Source organism: Drosophila miranda, chromosome 3 (assembly GCF_003369915.1).
Source record: "Drosophila miranda strain MSH22 chromosome 3, D.miranda_PacBio2.1, whole genome shotgun sequence".
Classification (NCBI taxonomy): domain Eukaryota; kingdom Metazoa; phylum Arthropoda; class Insecta; order Diptera; family Drosophilidae; genus Drosophila; species Drosophila miranda.
This window is the reverse complement of record NC_046676.1, coordinates 17,735,771-17,757,197: the sequence shown is the minus strand read 5'-3', so window position 1 is coordinate 17,757,197 and position 21,427 is coordinate 17,735,771. Positions and strand designations below refer to the sequence as shown.

At 54.9% G+C, this 21,427-nt stretch overlaps 2 protein-coding genes across 3 annotated transcripts; one reads left to right on the top strand and one right to left on the bottom strand.

Moving 5' to 3' along the window:
• The first annotated feature begins 38 nt into the window (after positions 1–38).
• Positions 39–11,708, top strand: LOC108158662. 2 transcript variants are annotated; one of them, XR_004472331.1, is made up of 11 exons: positions 39–262; positions 5,639–5,709; positions 5,982–6,079; positions 6,142–7,529; positions 7,591–8,034; positions 8,099–8,671; positions 8,733–8,949; positions 9,019–9,239; positions 9,301–9,470; positions 9,588–9,926; positions 10,491–10,578. XR_004472331.1 is itself a non-coding variant. In XM_033390470.1 (10 exons), the coding sequence occupies exons 1-10, from the start codon at positions 64–66 to the stop codon at positions 11,163–11,165; spliced, it is 4,056 nt and encodes a 1,351-aa protein (XP_033246361.1). In that variant the 5' UTR covers positions 39–63; the 3' UTR covers positions 11,166–11,708. The 2 variants fall into 2 exon arrangements, 1 of the variants encoding a protein (XP_033246361.1); XM_033390470.1 differs by lacking the exon at positions 9,588–9,926 and having other exon boundaries at positions 10,491–11,708.
• A 323-nt stretch (positions 11,709–12,031) lies between these two features.
• LOC108159034 (protein lava lamp) lies at positions 12,032–21,323 on the bottom strand. The gene is made up of 9 exons (XM_017291955.2): positions 20,937–21,323; positions 20,804–20,875; positions 20,629–20,727; positions 16,667–20,560; positions 15,787–16,584; positions 12,967–15,721; positions 12,775–12,895; positions 12,514–12,716; positions 12,032–12,455 (listed from the first exon to the last, which is right to left on the bottom strand). The coding sequence occupies exons 1-9, from the start codon at positions 21,000–21,002 to the stop codon at positions 12,364–12,366; spliced, it is 8,100 nt and encodes a 2,699-aa protein (XP_017147444.1). The 5' UTR covers positions 21,003–21,323; the 3' UTR covers positions 12,032–12,363.
• Between the last annotated feature and the right edge of the window lie 104 nt (positions 21,324–21,427).

Here is a 21,427-nt window from a genome sequence, read left to right as displayed (position 1 = left end):
TGCGAAAAGAAACTCCCCGACAATCGCCACAAATTGTAAAGAAATCAATTATACCGACGCAAAATGTCTATAAATAGGGGGAAAGATCCCCAGCCGCAGGGCCGCTCCCTGGAGGTGCTGCTGCTGCTGGTGCTGGCCGCCGCCTGGTGTTGCCTCGAGACGGCCGAGGCACACGTGGCCCTCACCTACCCGCCTGCCCGGCAGTACGACCTGGACTTTCTGGACAACTCGCGGACGAAGGCGCCGTGTGGCATGCCCAAAGGTGAGTCTCTCACCTGAATTCCAGCAGTTTGCTGCAAATTCGGGGAATCTATTTCGCCGCAGCTGCAGCCATGCGATGAGTAACATTTCCCATTTCCCAATAACATTCGCTGGTGCTCGTGCCCCCCATTCCAATCCATTCCATTCCACTCCACTCCACTCCATTCCATCGATAACTGATTGCCGTGATCGTAATAGGTGTGTGGCTCATTATGGCCTGTTATTGCTTTGCTTCGGCTTTGCTTTGCTTTGTTGTAGTAGCCATTGGTCAAGCACGTACGGTACAGTGCGTTGCAAAACTGTTTTGCGGGAAAGCCTTCTGCCAGCCCTCAACAATCGGCTCTCAGGCAAAGAGAGAGCGCTCTTCTCCCACACTCTCTCCCTGATACACTTTTTGACCTGCAGATATCTGGAAGAAGTGAACTCTCTGGCCTCTGGAATTCTATCAGAGAGAGAGAGGGAGAGACGTATACTTTTGCAACGCACTGTTTGGTTTAGTTGAATTCATAATTGAGAGGCAGAGGGACGTGCACTTTTGCTTATGCTTTTGCTTGCATAACACTTTTGTACCCCACACCCCACACCCCTGCCCGTGCCTCTGTCTATGCTTTTGTTGTTGTTTGTGGTGGCATCTTGCTCAATGCTGCTTGTTGTTGCTGTTGCGGCTGAAAAGTGTTACCAATTAATTTGCATATCGCGAGCAACAGCAGTGCGAGAAAGAGACAGAAGCAACTTTGGGGGCCATTCACTTGTGTGCGTGTGTGTGTGACCCAATTTCTGGGCATTGGGATCCACGCAGACAGACAGACAGATTATGAGTGGTATTATGATTATGATTATGATTTTTGGTTAAATGCACTTTCGAAAATCGTATAAAAAACACACACACACCCGTGCCTGCGCAGGGCCCTACGATTTTGACATTTGATTTGCGATGAGCACGATTAGCCAGTGCAAGGGGGGGATGGCGGGTGCAGGCCATATATGTATCTATACTGTTTGCATATCAATTATAGACCCTCGGCGGCCGACAATTGCCTTGAGAGATGGCTGACTGGCTGGCTCTGGTAATTGGCAACTGGCGAATGGGCCAACAGCAGCAGCAGCGGTAACACGTGTGCCGCATCAAAATGCCAAATCAATTTCCATCGATATGTCTATAAAGCAGGTACATATCTGTACATACGTACGGTACGAGTACTTATAAGTTATAACCCGTCGAACGGCATTTTTGTGCGAGACTCTTTGCCATATTTTCGATGCGAGGAGAAACTTCCCCTACCTTTTCGCTATCCACATTCGGGGATGCCTAAACAAGCGCCACGAATCGAGCTCCCAGCCATCCCAGAGCAGAACAGCCCTGCCCTTAATCGATCCACAGGAAAGGGTATCTGGTTTGGGGGGGGAGCCAGTCTTTCGATTTTCAATTTTCGATTTCGTTGGCAGCTGAAACTGAATTTTGTTTTCTTTGGCTTGGCCGTTAATTACGGCTACTCGTACGCGCACACACTCGTCGTGTTGCGTATACGCAACGTGGGCCGCCGGTTGGGCCTGTCTGGTGGTCGCTGGTCGCTGTAACCCATTTCGGGGCATGACAACTTTTGCCTTCGCCTGCGGCGCAACAAACGCGAATGGAATTGGCCAAGCAGGTTGCCGCTTGGCTGCTGCATGCGTCTGCGGCTGCATCTCCGTCTCCATCTCCGTCTCCGTCTGCCTTGATGACGATGATGTATGTGTGCGCGCCGAGAAAAGGCAAAGTGGAATGCAACATGCTGCAGCAAGTGGGGAAACTTTCACTTGTGCATTACGGCACACACAGAAGCCGCCGGGAACCGAACCGAACCGAACCACCAGCCAGAGTCCGGCCACCATCCTTGGCGGTTACGGCATGCCGAAAATGTTAACAACTGTATCTGTATCTGTGGCTGTATCTGACAGTGACAGCTAAATGTATCTGCATCGCTCATTACAGTTGTTTGCTGGAGCTGTTGTTGAGATGCTTCTGCCCTTTCTATCGCTGCTTGACCTCTGTGCCGCCTCTTGCATCTTGTTTGCATTGCCCGCCTCCCCCTCTCTATCTGGCCTCCCATTACCCATTACCCATTACCCATCTGCCATCTCAATTTGTTCGCGTTTGACACTCTTTTCAACTGCTTTTGTCTCTGGCTTTGGCTTTGGCTTTTGCTTTGGCTTTGTTTTTGTGGCCCCAAGAGACTTGACTTTACGTTGCCTGCCTGCCTCTGCCTCGAATGGAGGTCAAGTTGTGGTCGCCTCTTGTGTCACACTCGGCGGATCGGTTGGGCAATCGTCGGCTGTCGATAATTAGAAGAGCCATCCGTCCATCCGTCCATCAGTCCATCAGTTCAATGCAAATGTCAGTTCCCCTTTAGAATACCATAATTTGTACCTCGTTCATAGGCAAATCCTCTCGGCCTGCGACAGTCGTTCAGAATATCAATGAGAGTGGCCAAGTGACATTTAAGCGGCAGACGCGGACGCGGACACGGACCTGTCGACGTATCCGTAATATCGTAATGGAGAGCCCATAAATATGTGCAGCTCCAGCACCGCGGATATCTGCATCTATTGACTGGGAGACGTAGTATCTGCCAGCCATAAATACGAGCACTCGTATAAACTGCAAAGTGCCTGCCACAGTGGCGCGGCCGGGGCAGGGGCAGGGGCAGGCGTCACGAGCAATTAACCAAAGCGAAACTCCTTGACCACAGAAGTGGAGGCAGTGGCAGCAGCAACCAATGCAAATGCAAGTATCAAGAGCTGGCAAAGTGCTAACCACTTGCCGTCGAACGGTGGCAAGTTGCAAGCGGCAAGCTGCAGGCGGCAGGCAGGGTTGCCAAAGCCAAATGAATTTTATGGCATGTTATGGCATGCTTCTTTCTGCTTCCTCCTCGGCTTCTTCGGCTGCTGCTATGCCGCAAAAATTTATTGCTCTCCACGGCGCATGCGCAACGCTTCGTTAGCCGCTGGCTGGAGTTTATTTGTCAACCTTTTGCCAGTGCACACTGTACACAGTGCCTCCTCCTCCTCCTCCTTCACCAGCCGCATTGCGGAAGTCTTTGTTGCGGCTGCACGGCTGCACGGCTGCACGGCTGCTACGTGAGAGGCGTGCACCGTATTTGGCTGCTCGGCTGCTCGGCTGCTCGGCGGCTTCTGTTGTGTGGCACATGCAATTAGAATGCATGCAAGCGAACATTCTTCGCCTCTGAGGCTCGTCTCTGCACAGGGGAGAAGGGGAGTATCATGATGTAATAGGAGGCCACCCATAACCAAAAGCAAAGGGGGAGGCAACAAGAACCTCGCGTGTTGCGAGAGAACACAACAAATGATGGGTTCTCTCAGAGATCCCCCTCGTCCCGATGGCATTCCACTTGCGGGCCAAATTAGTTGAGTTTTCAATCAATTATAAACCGATTTCACGCGAATCTCCGCCAGAGAAGACGCCCATGTCCCTGCCCCTGCCTGGCAGGGGGACAGACTTTCGAAATGGCCAGACGATGTCGGCGAGTTCAAGCTCAACCAGCGCACAGATCCACAGATCCACAGATACTCTAAACACACACACACACACACACTTAGATACGAGACATTCATGCAACACAGCCTCAAAGCCGTGGCGCAAAGGTGAACAACTTTCGCGACCTGCTCATGGGAAATATGACAAGCGTACGAGCAGACGCGAGAAACACGAGGAAAAAAACCGTATAAAATATTGACCAGACCTGGGGACTGCCTCTCGAACGGATCGGATCGGATCGGAACGGACCCATGAGAAACACCCAAAAAAACAGAAAACACAAAAACAGAAAAACAGAAAAACACCTGCTAATTCGGGTGCATGGCTAATGGGGAAGGGGAGGGGGATACACGCTCGGGGCAGAGCAACGCGACGGGTACCGCCCCATATTTTGGCATAATTTGTCCGATCCGATTTGATTCGTTTTTTTTTTTTTACCGATTTATTAATGGGAACACCGCTTGATTTATCTCCCGATAGCCGCGAATATATATATTTGTGGCTTGCCTCCCTCCCCACACCTGCCCTCCCATGTGCTTAACCCATTTCCGATCTGGTTTGACGGCTTTTTTCCATATCAAAACAAAAGAAAACCGAAACCCAGTGGAATCTGGGCTAGCGGAATGGGAAGCGAAGCTGTGTGGTCCAGGGACTGGGGGCTGGGGGCTGCGGGCTGGGGGGCAGATCGCAGGTGCAGTCGAATGTTAAGAATGCAATGATCCGAACTCGAATTTGATTCGAACTGCATTTGCATTTTCCCCAGGGTTTCCACATGAATGGAGATCTGGGCATCTGTGCATCTGTGGATCTAGGCATTGGCTCGTTCTCGTTGTTGCGCAACAGAAATCAAGAGTTTTGCTGCCAAAGAACATCCACTGACCCACAAAAGATACATCACCGCACAACTGCGGCTGTGGATACATCTTATCCATCGTCAAGCAGCTGGGGAGTCGACTGCAGAGCACCCAGCAGGCAGCCAGGGCACTCTGCACTGCATGTACCCCTCCTCGAGGGTAGCCAAACGGCTCCGTCGACTTGGGGCTGTCATCGTCTGGCCATATTGGGCCGCCAAGCTGGCAGCTGCACGACCATCGAGCGCCAATTGAATGATTCAAGTGGTCACTCGTGTTTGTACGTTCGGTACGTGTTCGTGCTGGTGATGGTGTTCCCAACCATTTAGGACGACTCTGGCAATAGCTGCATGTCCGACTGTGTCTCTGCCTCTGACTTTGGCTAACTGGCTGTGCGATCTGCGGCCGTGCCAGCAGTAATCATAATTTTCAGCTTCCTTATTTGTCGACAATTGCAATTGCCGCATGTCGGGAAAGTGACACTCCTCCTTTCGCTTTCGCGGAGAGGCGATCTAGGCACCTCCAAGCCTGCACAGGGTCTGGGCTTGAGCATCGCCTGATGCTGCACGTTTGATGGCTTCAATTAGCGACTCGTTCAACGATGTGCGAGGAGACCACTAGGCATGGGCATTGATACCTTTCTGGTCCGGCGTGTCTGCCTCTTCAGGCTGTAGCCTTTTCACAGCTGGTCAGCGATTACCGCATGGCTCTTATGCAACAATATGGCAGAAATTTGTCTGGACAGATACGCGTACGGGTCTTGGGCAGGGCCCCAGCCCCTCAGTGGGGGACTCGTTGGGTAGTCATGTACCCAATAGACTGCACTCGATGCTTGCCAATGCAGAACCAGTTAAGCGGCAAACCTTTAATTATGCGACGATGCCATCCCCAGAGGGGAGTTGCTTGGGACATCGTTGGGCATTGCAATCATTGTAATCATTGTAATCAGTGTAATCATGGCTCTGATCGTGCTCTGATTTCCTTCTTGCAGGCACCATCCGCACCTCGCTGCTGTCCGGCTCCGTCTTCAATGTCACCTGGCACCTGGCCTATCCGCACAAGGTAAGTTTTTGGGGCCACTGCTAATGGGAGCAGAAAATGCCTTATCTGGGGCTAATTAGCCGAGAAGCACGACGACTCGATTGCCTCACATGCACACGACAGCGGTGAGAGTCAAGAGGTCCGGACGGGGAAGGGGGGGTTCCCATCATTGTGGATTCACCTGTGACTGAGGCACGAGAGATCGGCTCACAAGTTCTCAGGCATTGTTTGGCCTGATCACGGCTCGGTCTGATCATCTGAACGGGGTCTAATCTGTAGAGCAATCTTTTCAGGGGGGCTTTCGGCTGCAGCTGCTCGATGCCCTCGATCGGCCCGTTCTCGACCTGACGCCGCACGTCAACAACTCGGAGTTTGTGCGCACGGACGTCACGTAAGTGGAGGATCAATTCTGCGCCCCTGCGGCTGTTTGACAGGGATTCCTTCTTCTTGCAGCGCCCAGTCGTATCCCGTGAACATACCCAAGGAGTTCGAGTGCTTCAACTGCACTCTGCGGCTGCTGCGACAGGCCGATGAGTGGTCCAACAGCTACCGGTTCTGGTCGTGTGCCGACGTCGACATCAAGCAGCGGAAGGACTTCAAGGAGACGTGCTCCGGGCACGGCAAGTACTTCCCCTCGCGCTGCAAGTGCGAGAAGAACTTTTATGGAGCCCAATGCCAGTATCGGGATGAGTGCGCCGCCGACTCCGACTGCGGCGTCCAGGGAAAGTGCATCGACCTCGGCGGCACCTCGCTGCCCCGCCGTCAGTGCTACTGCAACTTCGGCTGGTTCGGGCTGGGGTGCAACAAGCGATCGCCCTACAAGAGCACCGACCTCGACCTCTCCTCCTACACCAAGAAGGAGCTCTCAGCCGACTACCATGTCTACTGGCGCCTCCTGGAGGAGCAGAAGGAGATCGAGGTGGTTCTTAAGGTGAACGGCAGCTCCTGGGTAGGTCTCGGATGGCGCCCGCGTGGCCTTACCCCGGAGTGCAAGAACTTCCCGCTCATACGGGACGTCGGGGACTTGACAACGACTCTGGAACCGAAGAGCGAACCGGAACCTAAGAGCGAACCAGAGCCCAAGAGCGAGCCGGAACCTAAGAGCGAGCCGGAACCTAAGAGCGAACCAGAGCCCAAGAGCGAGCCAGAGCCTAAGAGTGAGCCTGAGCCGAAGAGCGAGCCTGAGCCGAAGAGCGAGCCTGAGCCGAAGAGCGAGCCTGAGCCGAAGAGCGAGCCTGAGCCGAAGAGCGAACCAGAGCCCAAGAGCGAGCCTGAGCCGAAGAGCGAGCCTGAGCCGAAGAGCGAACCAGAACCGAAGAGCGAACCTGAGCCGAAGAGTGAACCAGAGCCGAAGAGTGAACCTGAGCCTAAAAGTGAACCAGAACCTAAAAGCGAACCTGAACCTAAGAGTGAGCCAGAGCCGAAGAGTGAACCGGAGCCGAAGAGTGAACCAGAGCCGAAGAGCGTCCCTGAGCCGCAGAGCGAACCTGAGCCGAAGAGTGAGCCAGAGCCGAAGAGTGAGCCAGAGCCGAAGAGTGAGCCAGAGCCGAAGAGTGAACCAGAGCCGAAAAGTGAACCAGAACCTAAGAGTGAGCCAGAGCCGAAGAGTGAGCCGGAGCCTACCAGCGAACCGGAACCGAAGAGCGCACCGGAACCCACTAGTGAACCAGAGCCTACAAGCGAACCGGAAGCGGAACCGAAGAGTGAGCCTGCGGCCCAGAGTTCAAAGACCAAACGAGTTGCCGGAGACTATGACCAGATGGACGGAATCAGTTCTGTCGCCACAAGCGTCTCCTACCGCGTCAGCAGCAATGCAAAGCGCAGCCGCCGGGAGGCGACAGGTAAGCATTGATACAGATAGAGCCCAAGTGATCAGTCTAGAGATACCATCCTTATTTGTAGAATCGCCCAAGTACCGCTTGAACCCGTACACGCCGATTCACGACTTCAATCCCATGGACTGCACGGACATTGTGATTGGAGCGGCACGTGGCATGGCCAGTCGGGTGGGAGACTACTACACGCGGGACCGATCGACGCCGCGCAGCGATGAGTTCTACGGCGGAAAGTCGAACCTGGCCCTGGGCACTGGCTTCGAAGAGAACGGCGTGACCACGATCATATTCCGAAAGAAACTGGTGGCCACGGAGCCCACGGACCACACCCTGGACGATGCGCTGACCCACGTGATCTGGGCCAAGGGCCAGGAGCCGGGAAGCTATGTGCACGTACCAGCCTCTGGGCTGGAGACCCAGTCCTCCAGCGTGAAGGACTTCTACCAGCCGGACGAGCTGAAGTACCACGGCCACAAGATGCAGCGCGGATTCACGCAGATCAACTTCTTTGGTGAGCAATCCCCTGAACCCTGAACCCACCCTTTGAAGCCGTCTCATGCCCCCTTTCCTTGCAGAGAAAGAGAAAGCAGACGCTAGTGCGGACAGGAATGACCTGACCACGAATGTGCTGGACAACGATTGCTACGGCCACTGGAAGTATCCGTCCAACTGCTCGCCCCAGGAGCACACCTGCGAGTACTACGCCGCCTGGTCGACTGTCGGGCGCGGCGACGAGATGCGCTGGCACATTGAGACGTCGAACACGGAGACCTGGACGGGCATCGGCTTCAGCGAGGATCAGCGCATGTCGCAGACCGACGCCATCATCGGCTGGGTGGACAAGCGCAACGGTCGACCCTTCCTCATGGACACGTGGGTGCTGGGCTACGCCCCGCCCAAGCTGGACGATCGCCAGGACATCTACAACGCCTCGGGGCGTATCGACAAGGGCGTCACGATCCTGGAGTTCAACCGGAAGCGCGTCAGCAATGACGAGCAGGATCTGTCCTTCACAGACGACCACTGCCTATATCTGTTCTTCCCCGTCCTGGGGGGCGCCTTCAACGTGGTCAACAAGAAGATCCGAAAGCACGAGCAGGTGCCGCCGGTCTCCTCGCGCCGCGTCTGCATCAAGTCCTGTGGCAAAGGTGAGTGGCCCTCGCGGAATCCCCCTTCAAGGATATTTCTCCAATTATTGGCTCTTTGCAGAACTGGAGGCTGTGTTTGTTGGCACTAGTACGCCGGCACCCAGCCGCCTGGTGTACGCCGTCGGCGTGAAGCTGATGAACCTGGGCGAGTCCTACGAAGCACCCAAGGCGGGGACCGTGGAGTTCAACAACCTGGCTGCCACCATCTCGGACTCCTTTAACGGCATCTTGAGTCCCCTTCCCGGATACTACAAGACGGAGATTCTGGGCTTTGAAAAGTAAGTTCACCAGCTGCCCCCAGCCCATCCTGTGAGGCAGGTTCTCTGATTGTCCGACCCGTTTTTCAGAGAGGGCAGTACGATGGTCGCCAAGGTGCAGGCTATGTTCGACAAGGCAGATGTGGAGAAGATGCATGAGCTGGACAACAACACGGTGGAGAAGAGCGGCGAAGGAGCCGCCCAGAAGAACGCCGATGTGATCCGCGCGGCGCTACAGGATCAGATAGCCACCGGCCGCGTGGGCTCTCTGACTGTGGATCCCCAGTATCTCGACTTTGAGGCTCTGGAATGTAAGCCCCGATCGAAACTCATCAGCTAGCCCTCGTTTAACACATTGCACTCTTCCCATAGACAAGAGCACCACCGAAACAAACGCCAAGGAGACACTGCTCTCCTTCTTCGACCTTTCCGAGACGCGTTTGTACATAGTCCTCGGTCTGATTGCGGCCCTGGTGCTCATCGCTTTGATCCAGGCCTTCTGCACCATTTGGAAGACGTCGCGCAAGAGCAAGAACACCAAGGTAAGGTGGTAGCCCCGACAGGAGGTAACCCCCATCCAGTTGGCATTGGGCGTGGCGTGCACTCGAGTCCTCACAGAGCTAATAATGTTTATATCCATTGTACCGTGTCGTTCCAAGCTGGTTTACGTTATACCCGAGGAGTGGCGCATGTACCAACAGCGACAGCATCAGCGCTACTACCAGCCCTCTAGCGATCTATAAAACTCGATACCGCCAAGCAAGAACCACACATTCAGATCAGAAATCCATACATGTCACTGTCACACCCACTGCCCGATCACCCTTCGAACCCAGACATCAGCTACAAAGCTCAGCTACTCAGCTGCCTTAAGTGCGTTTAAGGATCACAGAATCCCATCCTACAGTTAGAGTCCACGCGGAAGCCTCTCTCGATCGTGTACCATTTGCCAGCTGTTTGCGTTTATCAAAATCTTACGAGTATCTAGAACTGAATTGGTAATTGACATTGCATTTTCTCCTACGAGTATCTGTTTCTATTTCTGTTGTTGTTGCATTAACACGTCACCCGCTAACACAATCCACTCCCCAACTGCCTTCTGTCTTCTCTGTACATCGCCTGTAGACACCTATCTGTCTCTTTAACCTACAATATTTATGTGTTTCCAGGGTTTCTAAGTATTTTCTAATTTTCCACCCACACATCGCTAATCGTCTAATATCTGTGCGTGCTCTTGACCAGTCGGTTCTCTTGACCAGTCGGCATTTGATATATGCTGCATACTCCAAAGTTCTCCAAAACTTCGATTGGAACCTTTTGTAGAACTCTTTGCTGTCCATCACCCTAATCCTTCCGACTGCTATTAACACGACTGTTCCTTTGTTACACGAATGAGATTGCGGGGTAAACGTAAACGCTGGCGGCACAAGGCACATCTCCTAGGACCAGAATAGAGTTCGTTCAATCGGGGACATATTGCTTGCCATACCAAATGCTGACTGGTTGGGCGCCGAGAGTTCGAAACGGGCCATAATCATGCTGATACCAATTTGTGATTGCAGGAGAAACTCATCCAGAACTCGCCCTGGAAGGAGTTCGCCTCGAACACCAACTACGCCTTCGACCCCTACGGCGAGACGGAGGAGAAGCACATGACCAGCGCCAGCACAGCGGGCAAGGAGAAGGCGCGCCACCGCAACCAGTCCACCAGCAGCAGCCAGCAGACCACGCTGCCCATGTCCCACTCGCCCACCAGCAAGTCCCAGATGTACTACGAGAGCACCAATGGCCAGGGCAAGGGTAGCCATGGAAATGGCAATGGCAATGGGAACGGGAACGGCAGCCGATCCTCCAATGGTCGCCAGATGGCCACGCAAGAGAGCAGCACTGGAGGCGCAGCTGCGGCCTATTCTCGCAGCTCCTACGCCGAGCGGGCCTACTCCCTGCCCCGACAGGCGCACCACTACCAACAGAACGCGACCAGTATGCAGCCGTCGGGCTATTACACCCACGATCGTCGCGCCGCCCGCCAGGGCAGCCGGGACAGAGAGCGGGAAGAGGAGCGACGTCACCGCCAGGAGCGGGACCGGGACTCGGGCTACGATCGTTCGCGCGATGATCCCCGCCAGAACGGTGGCTCCGACACACCCGACTTCTACTTCATGCCCTCCCAACGCAAGTACTCCGGGGAAGTGGTTCGCGTCTATGTGGACTACAACAAGGATCCGAAGAACTAATCCTGCCCTGGAGGTGCCCCACTCGTAACGATTTATTTTAACGCTTGTTTTAGGTTCTTTACTTCTGTCTGTTCCCTCCCCTCAATGGTCTGGTCTGGTCTGGTCTGTCTCTGTTCCGTACGGACGCCCTGCCCATGCCCTTCTTTAACCACTCTCCCTCTAGTGCTCTATTTCGTTTCGATTTTGCCATAAAGCAGTTCCACTGCAAGCGCTTGGGGGGACGGGACCGGCCGATACAGATGGCGAACGCTCCCCAGGATGGCGTTTCCGGGTGCGCAAGCTTTACAATTAACGCACAACGCATGATCCACAATTTAGTGAATTGTAAATATTTTGCATAGATATTAATGGTCTAAACAAACACCACACCACAACGCACAAATTATCCAAGCAAATCCAGCATTGTAATTAGGTACTCTGACGTGCATTCAGAATGTTTCCGCATTGTCTTCTCTTAAATGTGCAAAGAAAAATAGTCACTGTATTTAATCAAATTAAATATATGCATTAAGTACATTTAAATAAAGTTAAGTACAAAAAATACGCCAAGATCTGTTGTTGAAAACATGAATGAACCTTCGATGGCTAGGACCCTACCGATCACAAGCAGATTTGGAGGGCAAAAATATCCTTCAAGGATTCCATTCAAGAATCAAGGATATTTTTCTGATCACAGGAAGCCACGACACGCCCAGATCGGCCCACAAGGGACACCGAATGTTCGGAATCCACTCCACGCACCATCATATCTTTGAAGTTAATTTTTATGCAAGCCATTTTGCCGTTTCCACGGTACCCATTGCCTGGCGTGGACCACATTTCAGTTGGGCAACGTGACTTATGAAACGCACTGGGCGTACTGAAAAACCTTTCTCTTTTTTACTCTTCATTTTTCTTTTTTGTATTTTCGTTTTGCTTTTTTTATACAATTTTTACATATCTACAACATAAAAGGTACTGCCTATTGCATTGGAACAAATCGGAATTCTCTTAATCGTTTCATCTTCTCCTTTGAGGATGATCTGATCATCCGAATAGCTTTCGTTTAGCCAAGGTACGCAATATAGAAAATTAAAAACTAACGCTGTAGCTATCGCTATCGCCAAGGAAACGAAGTTGAAGGCGAAATTATAGTAATGATTCGTAGTTATAGATCTAGCGATGCCTTTTGGGGGAGAATGGCAGCGTGCTCCTGCGATCAGTTGGAGGCATGCTGACTGTCGTCCTCAATCTTGTTGCCCAGAATCCAGTCCATGAGACCCATCGTGGGCGAATGAGGCGCGGCTTGGGCTGTAAGTGAACGAAGAAGTTGCTTAGTCGGTAATGGGGCGACAGAGTAGATACTCACATAGATCCCCGCCATGTGGAGGTTGACTGGCTGCTGCTAGTGGTGTTGGAGATCCAAATGGATTTACAGTCGTCACTGCCGCCGATCCAGATCCCTGCTTGGCCATGTCCCTCTGCAGATGAACCATCTGCTGCACGCGTTGCTGGCGGTCGTCCACAATGACCTTGTCTTTCGAGTGCTTCACCGTTTGCAGCTCAGCCAATCTGTTCGTAAAAGGAATATAGTCAAGGAGCACTATAAGGGTGCACTGGGGAGACATACTTTTGCTCCAAATCACTGCCTCTGGAGTTGGGGACGGCCGCCAGATCGATGCTGTTGTCGTTGCTCGACGCGGTCGATGAGGAGACATTGGCACTGCTCTCGGCACTGGCTGCCAGTGCAGCTGCAAAGAAAAAACGTCGAAATGAATGAGCAATCGGAACCGGCTTCAAGGCAACTGTAAGTGTAACTTACGGTCCTCGCTGGCACGAACGCGCTCTGCCTCCAGCTGCCGCAGAGTGTCCGACAATTTCAGCTGCAGGTGGTCGCGCTCTTGCAACAACTGGCCCAGCTCGAGTATCATCTCTTCGACCCGCATGTCCCGCTGATGGAGCATCATCAGTGCATAGTCGAGATCCGCCTTCAGCACGTAATCTGACTGAGCGTCGTCTGCACCAGTGCCGCCGGGTCGCTGATGCTGCAGCCGGAAGGGATCGTACTGGGCAGCGAGGCGAGCATACTCGGCCGAGCGAATGGCCAGCTGCTCCTTGAGTGTGACAATCTCCGTCTCTTGCGTCTCCAGGGCTTTCTGCATTCTCTGCAAGTTATCGCTGTCCTCTGCCTGGGGAACGGCTGACTCAGTAGGATATTTCATCTGCTGCTGCTGCAGCTGCTGCTCCATCTGAGCCTTGAATGCAGCCTCCCTCTGGGAAAGATGCTCCTGCCAGATGCTGGCCACCTCTCCGCACTTTTGCTCCACCACCGCCTCCCATTGCTGGTTGAGGGCATCCAGATCCGGGATCTGTGCTGGACTCTGACTCTGCTGGAGCAGTTCCAGGGACTTGCGCAGCTCGGCTATTTCAATGTTTTTGGTGTCCAGCTCGAGAACCGTGTGCTTCATTTTTTCCTCCAGCTCCAGGCTCGACAACACATGGTTGTTAAGCACGTGCAACTCCTCCTCCATGTCGGACTTCTCCAGCAACATTTGCTGGCACTGCGCCCGCAGCTGTTGAAGCTCTTGATCTGTCTCTGTTGCTGCCACCGGAGGCGGAGGTGGAGGCTCCTCCCTGTCCTCTTTTAGTTGCTTGATCTGCATGCGCAGCTGCTGCAACTCCTGGTTCTTGGTCAGTATCTCAAACACCAACTTTTCGGTCTGGTCCTCGCGCATCAGTTCCTCGATGCGCTGCTTCAGATGCACAATCTCCGACTCCTTTTCCTGCAGCTGGGCCATTTGCTCGTCACTGAACGAGGCGGACGACGCCACTGATTGCTCGGCTTGTCGCTGGGTCTGTCGCAGCTCCTCAATCTCGGCCTGCCGTTGCCGCAGGCCCTGTTCCAGATCCAGTTTCTGGGTACGTAGTTCCTCGAGCTCCGACTGCCGACTCCTCAGCTGCTCCACCTCTAGTTTGAGGCTCTGCAGCTCATTAGCCTCCACCTGGCTGCCTCGAAGCTCTTCCAGCTCCGCTTGTAACTGAGACAGATGTTCCCTCAACTCTTCCCGCTGTGCCTGGGCCTGGGCAGCCGTCTCCTCTGCCAACTGGGCCTGACGCCTCTCCTCCCGCAGCTGTGACTGTAATTCCTGACACTCGACATTTAGGTCCATATTTTCCGCCTGTAGATTTTCAATTTGAATGAGGGACTCTGCATCGCTGGCCTTGGGTACAGTATCCACAGGCGCCGCATCCAAAGGTGGGGCAGCAACTGGGGCTGGTACATCCCATTGGTCCAGCTGGGTGAGCTTCTCCTGGAGCTCGCGGATGCGTGCCTGGTACATTTGCACGTCCCTGTCCTGGCGCTCCTTCAACTCGGCCATGCGATCATTTCCGGCGGTGAGCACATCGATGCGCTTGCTCAGTTTCTCCCTCTCGAGGGAGTGCTGCTGCACAAGCTCCTCGTTCTTTGCCTGGCGGGCCTCCTGCAGCTGGAGCTGATGCTTCAGCTCCTCGATGATGGCCCCGTCGAGGTCGTTGTCCGATGCGGTGACTGTGACCTGGGCCTTGCTCTTGTACTCCTTGAGGCGTTTCAATAGCTTTGCGGTTTTCGTCTGAAGCTCGGACTTTTGCTGTTCGGCTGTGGCCAACTGCTGCTCAAGCTGTTCAATCCTCGCGTGCAGTGCCTCACCATCGGGTTGTGTGCGGATCTCAGTGTCCTGGGTGGCTTGGGCGGCTGCGGCACTGGCCCAGGGATCCTCGTCGACGCCCCAGTCGATTGCCTGCTCCCCCTCCTGCTGCGGATGGCAGATGTACGCTTTCTTTGGTGCAATCATTGGCTCCACCACGGGCTCGGTCTGAGGCTGACCCCAGTCCAGCTGCTGACGGGTGGACGCATCCGGCACAGTGTCGCCCGGGCCACCCACGCCAAAGAACATATCCAGCGAGGGCGCCGCCGTCGGTAGGATCAGTTTCTCGAGGGCTGCAAGTCGCTCGCGCTCCTCTTTGGCAGCCCTAATCTCTGCCAGCTGTTCATCCCGTTCGTGCAGCTGTCGCTCCAGCTCTGCCAGACGGCGCTCCTGGTCGGAAACCGCCTGATTGCGGGCCAAGAGCTTGGTTTCCAGGTCCTGGGCATGCTTCTCCAGATCCGAGACATTCCGCTGCAAATCCTCGATTGTGGGCGGGGGAGGCAGCGTGGCCTGGGGAGGGGCAGCGGACAACTGCTGGCTGAAGTTCCTCGGAGGCTGGACAATCTCGTCGAAGGGTGATGGAGCCGCAGCGGCATCGCTGGCAAAGAAAAAGGATGCAGCTGGAGCGGAAGAAGTGGAAACAGATGCCTCCGATGATCTCTGTCGAGCGACGGCCAGCTGTCTGGCCTGCTCCTCAAGGCGCGCCTGCAGTTCGACTAGTTGCTCGGCCAACCGCTTGTTCTCTGTCTCGATGTAGACCTGGTCGTCGGTCTGGTTCTGGCCGAGGGTGTCCCATTCGGCGATCTGCTGCTGGAGGAGCTGCAGCTCCTGGGTGTGGTTCGCGCAGAGCGAGTCGATTTGCGAGCGCAGGTTGTCCATCTCCGTCTTGTCCTGTGTGGTATAAATACATTTTGTAACTTTTGAAATACACTTGTAACAGTGTGCCTCTGTCATACCTGAATGACTTGCATCCGCAGCTCCTGCAGCTCCAAGACGTCCTGCTCGGCGCTATCCTGCTGCAGCCGGAGCAGCGTCACCTCGCGGCTCAAGGTGGAACGTTCCCGCTCCACCTCCTGCAGCTCCTCGCTGACGCGACTGAGCTCCTCGCCCCGTTGGCTGATCTGCTCCTGGGCCCGTTCCAGCTGCTGGGTGAGATCGCGACTCTCGGCAGTCGCGCGCTCCATGTGAGCATTGAGGTCGCACTCGATCTCGTCCAGTTCGGTAGCCTTGGCGGCCAGTTTGGCATCGTACACCTGCCGCTGGCGCTGCAGCTCCGACTCCCTGAGGGTCAGCTGCTCGCGGAGATCGGCTAACTCTTCCTCGCTGTGGCTGCTCATCGTTTCGCGCTCCGCCTGGGCCTGGGCCATCAACTGGCTGTGTTTGACCCTCAGCGCCTCGTACTCCGCTCGAAGCTGGACCAGTTGCTCGCGGGAATCCTCCGACTCGCCGGCCAGAAGCTCCATTTGGCGGTTATGCGCCTGCTCCCGTTCGGCCAGCTCTCGCACGCGCTCTCGCAGCTGCGTCTCGTGCTCCTTTTGCTGGGAGGAGTTCTGCTGCAGCTGCTGCTCGAAGAGACTGGCCCGATCCTGGGCCGCGGCCTGCTGGTTGGCCAGACTGGCCATCTGTTCCTCCAGGGCGGCGCTCTTGGCGAGCAGCTCCGTGTTCTGCGACTCGAGGGACTCGATGTAGGACGCATCCTGCTGCAGCTTGGCCTGGATGCCTCCGTGAATGGTCTCAAGGCGGCCGACGGTCCCCTGGAAATAGTAGTAGTAGTAGTATTCAACGATTTCTGCATTCATTCGCGTCCGCTTTCCCTCTCTCAGCACTGTCACTCACCTGGAAATCGGCCTTGTCGCTGGCATACTGCTGGGCCAGCAGCAAGTTTTGCTTCTGGGCCTCCTGCAGCTGGACCCTGAGCTGCGCCTCCTCCTCGCGAGGCTCGACTGCTGCCTCCGATTTGCCCTCGAGCTGCAGGCGCACTTGCTGAAGCTCGCGCTGCAATGTCTGAATGGTGGCATTGCGGTGCTTGATCACCTCCTTGGACTTGTCGAACTTGGTGGACTTCTGCTCCAGCTGGCGGTACAGATCCGCCAGACGGTGCTCCTGCTCCGACTGCTTCTGCTCCCATTGGGCCTGCTCGCGTCGCAGCTCGGTGTTGGCACGGACCGTGTTCTGCAGTTCCTCGTCGCACTGCTGCAGGAGATGTTCCTGCTCTTGGAGCTGCTGCTTGAGTTGGCGCAAGGCGTCGCGACTCTCCAGATTCGCATGGATCTTGGTCTTCAGCTCCTCGTTGAGGCGCGCCACCTGCTGCTGCAGGTTGTCCACCAGCTCGTGATCTATGGCCGCTTCCTGGGGCCGCTCTGAGAGCTCCTTGAGCTTCTGCTCCAGTTCGGCGTTCTCTTGGCTGCGCTTCTTCAGGTTGAGGGCGTACTTCTTAAGCTTCTCGCGCAGATCTCGCTGCTTGTGCTGCTCTTCCTGCTTGGCCTGGTCGAGGCTCTGGTACAACTCCTGCAGCTGCTGGTTGAGGGCCTCGATCGTTTCTTGTTTGGTAGCCAGCTCGCTCACCTGTTGCGCGGCCAGGGACTTGCTCACCCTCAGCGACTCCTTGAGATGGCCGGGATCTTCCTCCTTGGCGCGCAGCTCCCGTATCTCCGCCTGGGCGGACTGTAGCTCCAGGATCTTCAGATTGAGCGTGTGCTCGCTCTCGCTGAGATTCTCAATCAGTTGCTGCTTCTGTTCGGCAACCAGGGCCTGGAGTATGCTCATCTCCCCCTCCATAGACTCGGCGCGAGCCTCCAGCTCGCGTCGAATCCGCGTCTGTTGCTCCATGTACTTCTCGTGGACCATTTCCTTATTGCTCAGCACTTGATGGAACTGCTCCACCTGCTGCTGGAGCTGCGTCAGCCTGGCTTCCTGCGAGGCTATCAACTGCAGGTGTTCGGATTCCCCGCCGCGAAGATCGGCTATTGTCTGCAAGTGTTCCTCCAGGGTAGTCTGCAATTGCTGCACTTCCTTCGCCAGATCTGCCTGATGCTCATCCACCGCTGCAATGGCCAATTGGGGCTCTGGGGCTGGGGCTGGGGCTGAGGCTGGGGCTGGCTCGTAGCTATCCTGGAGCTCTTCTAGCTCTAGGCGCAGCCTGGACAGTTCTGCCTTGAGCTCTGCATTCTGTGCCGTAAGTTTTTCGTACTCGGCCAGAGCCTTGCCATTGGGAGCCGTCACAGCTACCACTGTCTCCACGACAGTGACCGTTTCCACCGCCGTGCTGGCTTCCTTCACCTTCTGCAGGAGTTCCGTCAGCTGGGTGTGGCAGTTTTTGGCCTCCTTGGCCAATTTCTTGGACGCGTTGATCTTGGCCTGGCGATCGGCCTTGCGGTACGCCTCCAGCTCGGAGTTCAATTTGCTGAGGGATCGCTCGCACTTGTCGAAGAGGGCGGGACCACCTTCGCCGGCATCGAGGGCAGCCACCACCTCTGAGGAGCGCTGCATGGAACTGAGCTCCTGCGAGAGGTTCGAGCGCTCGCTCAGTTGATGTCCTTCGCTCAATCTTGACTCCAGCCGGGAGTTGTCAGCTGTTAGGCGCATCAGTTGCTCCTTCTGGCCATCCAGTCTCGCCTGCAAGTCGCCATTCTCCGCCGTCAGCTGTTCCATCTTCTCGAGCACCTCGCGTCGCTCGTTGGAGAACAGCTCGATCCTCTGGAGCAGTTCGCTGCGCTCTTCCCTGAGCAGGTTGAGACTCTCGCTGGCATCGGCCGTGAGATCCGTTTGAGTAAGTTCACTCACGACACTGGGCAGCCGGGGAATGGGCGCCGCCGTCGCCTCTTCCTCCTCTTGCTGCTGTTGCTGCTTCTGTTCCTGGGCATCGCCCTCGCTGGCCGGACGACGGGGGGCGAAGCATTCCAGCTGCTGCTGCGACGGCCGCTCAACAATTTCGATGGACTCGGCGGAACTGGAGGCACTGATCTTTTCCAGCTTGTCCAGCAACTCCATGTTCTCGTTTACATAGTGCGAAAGCTTCTTGTCGAGTGCCTCCTTCTCGGCCTGGAGTGCATGCAGTTGCTGGATCTGCTCGTGGGCCTCCTGCTCCAGTTGCTGGACGCGCTGAGAGAGATGTTCCTCCAAGTGGACTTCGCTCAGCTCGGACTCCACGCGGGCGGACTCGTTGCCCTGCTGCAGAGCCTCCAGGGCCTGCTGCAACTCCATTTTCTGTTCCTCCAGTAGTCGGACGGCCTCCCTTTGGAGTGGATTGATCTCAGGCTGCGTCTGTCCCTGCGCCTCTCCATCGCCCTCTTCCAGCATATTGGACAACTGCCACTGGCCCTTCTCGTCCTCCAGTACAGTGATTCGCTGTTGCAGAGTCTCGTTCTCGGCCGCCAAAGCGGCCAATTCCTGCTGGCTGTCCTGGGCCTGAATCTTCTGCAACTGCTTCTCGGCCTGCTTGCACTTTAGCTTTAGCTTGATGTTGACCTTGTTCGACTCGTCCAGCTTCTGCTTCAGCTGTTGAAGTTCTTCCTTCAGCTGCTCGCTGGCCGCCGAGGAGTCCTCCTCGTCCAGAAATAGCGGCTTGCTCCGGCTGCTCTGGGCGAGTTTCTCCTCAAGCAGGCGCAGGTTCACATTGAGCACATTCAATTCAGTTGTCTTCTCGGCCAGCTCTTCACTCTGACTGGCCATGGCCGCCTTTTGTTCCTCCAGTTGTAAGCACTGCGCGGCTATCGTCGCCTCCAGCTGGATCAGACGCTCGGAGACGTTGCTGTCGCTCACCTCCAGCTTCGTGGGGGAGTCGGCCTCCCGCCGCAATTCATCGTAGGCTGCCTGGAGGGCGCTCAGTTGCTTGGCCAGCTCTTCATTGACCTGCACCTCTGTGGTAGTCGACTCGGGTTGGCTTCTCTGCTGCAGCTGCTCTCGCGCCGTACTCAGCTCCTCAGTGAGCTCGCATCGCGTCATCTCCAGCATGTCGTTGATGTTTTCAAGCTCTGACAGGCGCTCCTTCATGGTCGCCACCTCAGAGTGAAGTCTAGAGTACTCCTGTTCTTGCAGGCTGTTTCTCTCGGGCACCACATCTGCACGCATCTGTTCCAACTCTTCGTCTCTCCGCGTTAGAGTGCGCTGCAGCTCGGCCCCGGACAGTTCCAATTGCTCGATGAGACTGGCCCGCCTGGCTAGCTCTTGGCGCATTTCTTGCTCCTGCCGGCTCTGTTTGAGCTCGGTGATCCTCATCCTGTTCTTTAGCAACTTCATCCGATTCTCGTCCATTTCGTCTGCTTGCTGCTGCTGCTGCTGCTGCAGATCCAAGGCAGAGCGATGTCGGGAGACGTGAGCATTGGCCTCTGGCGCCACGGCCTGCCGTAGGTCAGTCATCGAGGAGCCCAGATCGGCATTGGTGTGGCTGTGGCTGTGACTGTAACTTTGGCTGAGGCCAGACCTGACGGAGAGCAGCGATTTGGCCATATCTCGCTTTCGCTGTTCGAGCAGCGCCCGATTCTGTTCCGTGCGCTGTGTGAGCATCAGAAGTTTTTCACTGCCACTAGGCTGCAGCAACGAAATTTCCAGAGAGTCGTCCTTTTTTTCCTTTGTGGGCGTAGCCAGGGGAGTGGAGGCATCGCTCACTGCGATGCCACCAGACCGCGCCTTGATAACGGTCAGCTTCTGTCCCAGTATTTTCAGCGATTCCATGGATTCACTCTTGCTGGGCCGCCGTTGCGCTCGCTCCCGCAGTGCCATCAAACGTTCCTAAGGCAATCGATATGCATTTGCTTGACAACGAAATATTGTATAGAGTTAAGGGGGGCTCTAGTCACCTGTTGTTTGGACAAATTTTCTTTTAGACTATCCAGGCGACCTTTGCCCCTGCCTCCGCCACCACCTCCACCGCCTATCGTTGTGCTGGTGGATACATTCTGTGAAGGACAAAAAGAATACGTTTTTGGATTTAGTGGATGTACGAACGGGAAACCGCTCCAGCACAGCACTCACTTGTATCAGGGACAAATCACTCGAGCTGCCCGTTATCTGCGTATATCCTTTGGCATTTTCGTTTTCGTTTTGCTGCAAAGAGAACAAGGACTCAATGATCCTTCCAAGGGAGCTCTTTCGTGGGGTTACGCACCTGGACAATGGAAAAATCCAATGAACTTTCCAGGCCAGCAGCATCCTTGGCAGTGTTCTCAGCCATGTGGACGTCGTCGACTCGCGTCAATTACAATCACCCTACCTAAGTATCAAAAAAAAAAACTAGATAATGGAAAAACAAAATATAGCACTGGCTATCTCCTTGGAGGATATTTCCAAAGTCGTGTGGTGTCGTTGCTGAAGTTCGCTTCGCTAGCTATCGACATTGGCAGATATATGATGGATGCAACGAGAGCGTATCAACCGACTTGTGTTTAAGATATCAAAATGTCCATAATAAATCTGGTGCAACTCCAGTCAAAGTTTTTGGGAATTCGTGGCAAATGACGTGTGTTGTAGTGTTTTTGGGCAAAATAACAGTCTGACCTGACTTCGATAGACAAAATATCCCCTGAAAGCGTTTTCTTTTTTAGTGTTGGAAGTCGCCTTTGTACGAAAAAATACCAAAATCAAGTTACGAATTTTCGA

Coding starts and splice junctions, on each gene's coding strand:
- LOC108159034 (XM_017291955.2), bottom strand. CDS start 21,002: ATGGCTGAGAACACTGCCAAGGATGCTGCTGGCCTGGAAAGTTCATTG. Junction 20,728..20,803: donor GTGATTTGTCCCTGATACAA/GTGAGTGCTGTG, acceptor TGTCCTTCACAG/AATGTATCCACCAGCACAAC. Junction 16,585..16,666: donor GCGACAAGGCCGATTTCCAG/GTGAGTGACAGT, acceptor TACTATTTCCAG/GGGACCGTCGGCCGCCTTGA.
- LOC108158662 (XM_033390470.1), top strand. CDS start 64: ATGTCTATAAATAGGGGGAAAGATCCCCAGCCGCAGGGCCGCTCCCTG. Junction 263..5,638: donor GCCGTGTGGCATGCCCAAAG/GTGAGTCTCTCA, acceptor TCCTTCTTGCAG/GCACCATCCGCACCTCGCTG. Junction 8,950..9,018: donor GAGATTCTGGGCTTTGAAAA/GTAAGTTCACCA, acceptor CCCGTTTTTCAG/AGAGGGCAGTACGATGGTCG.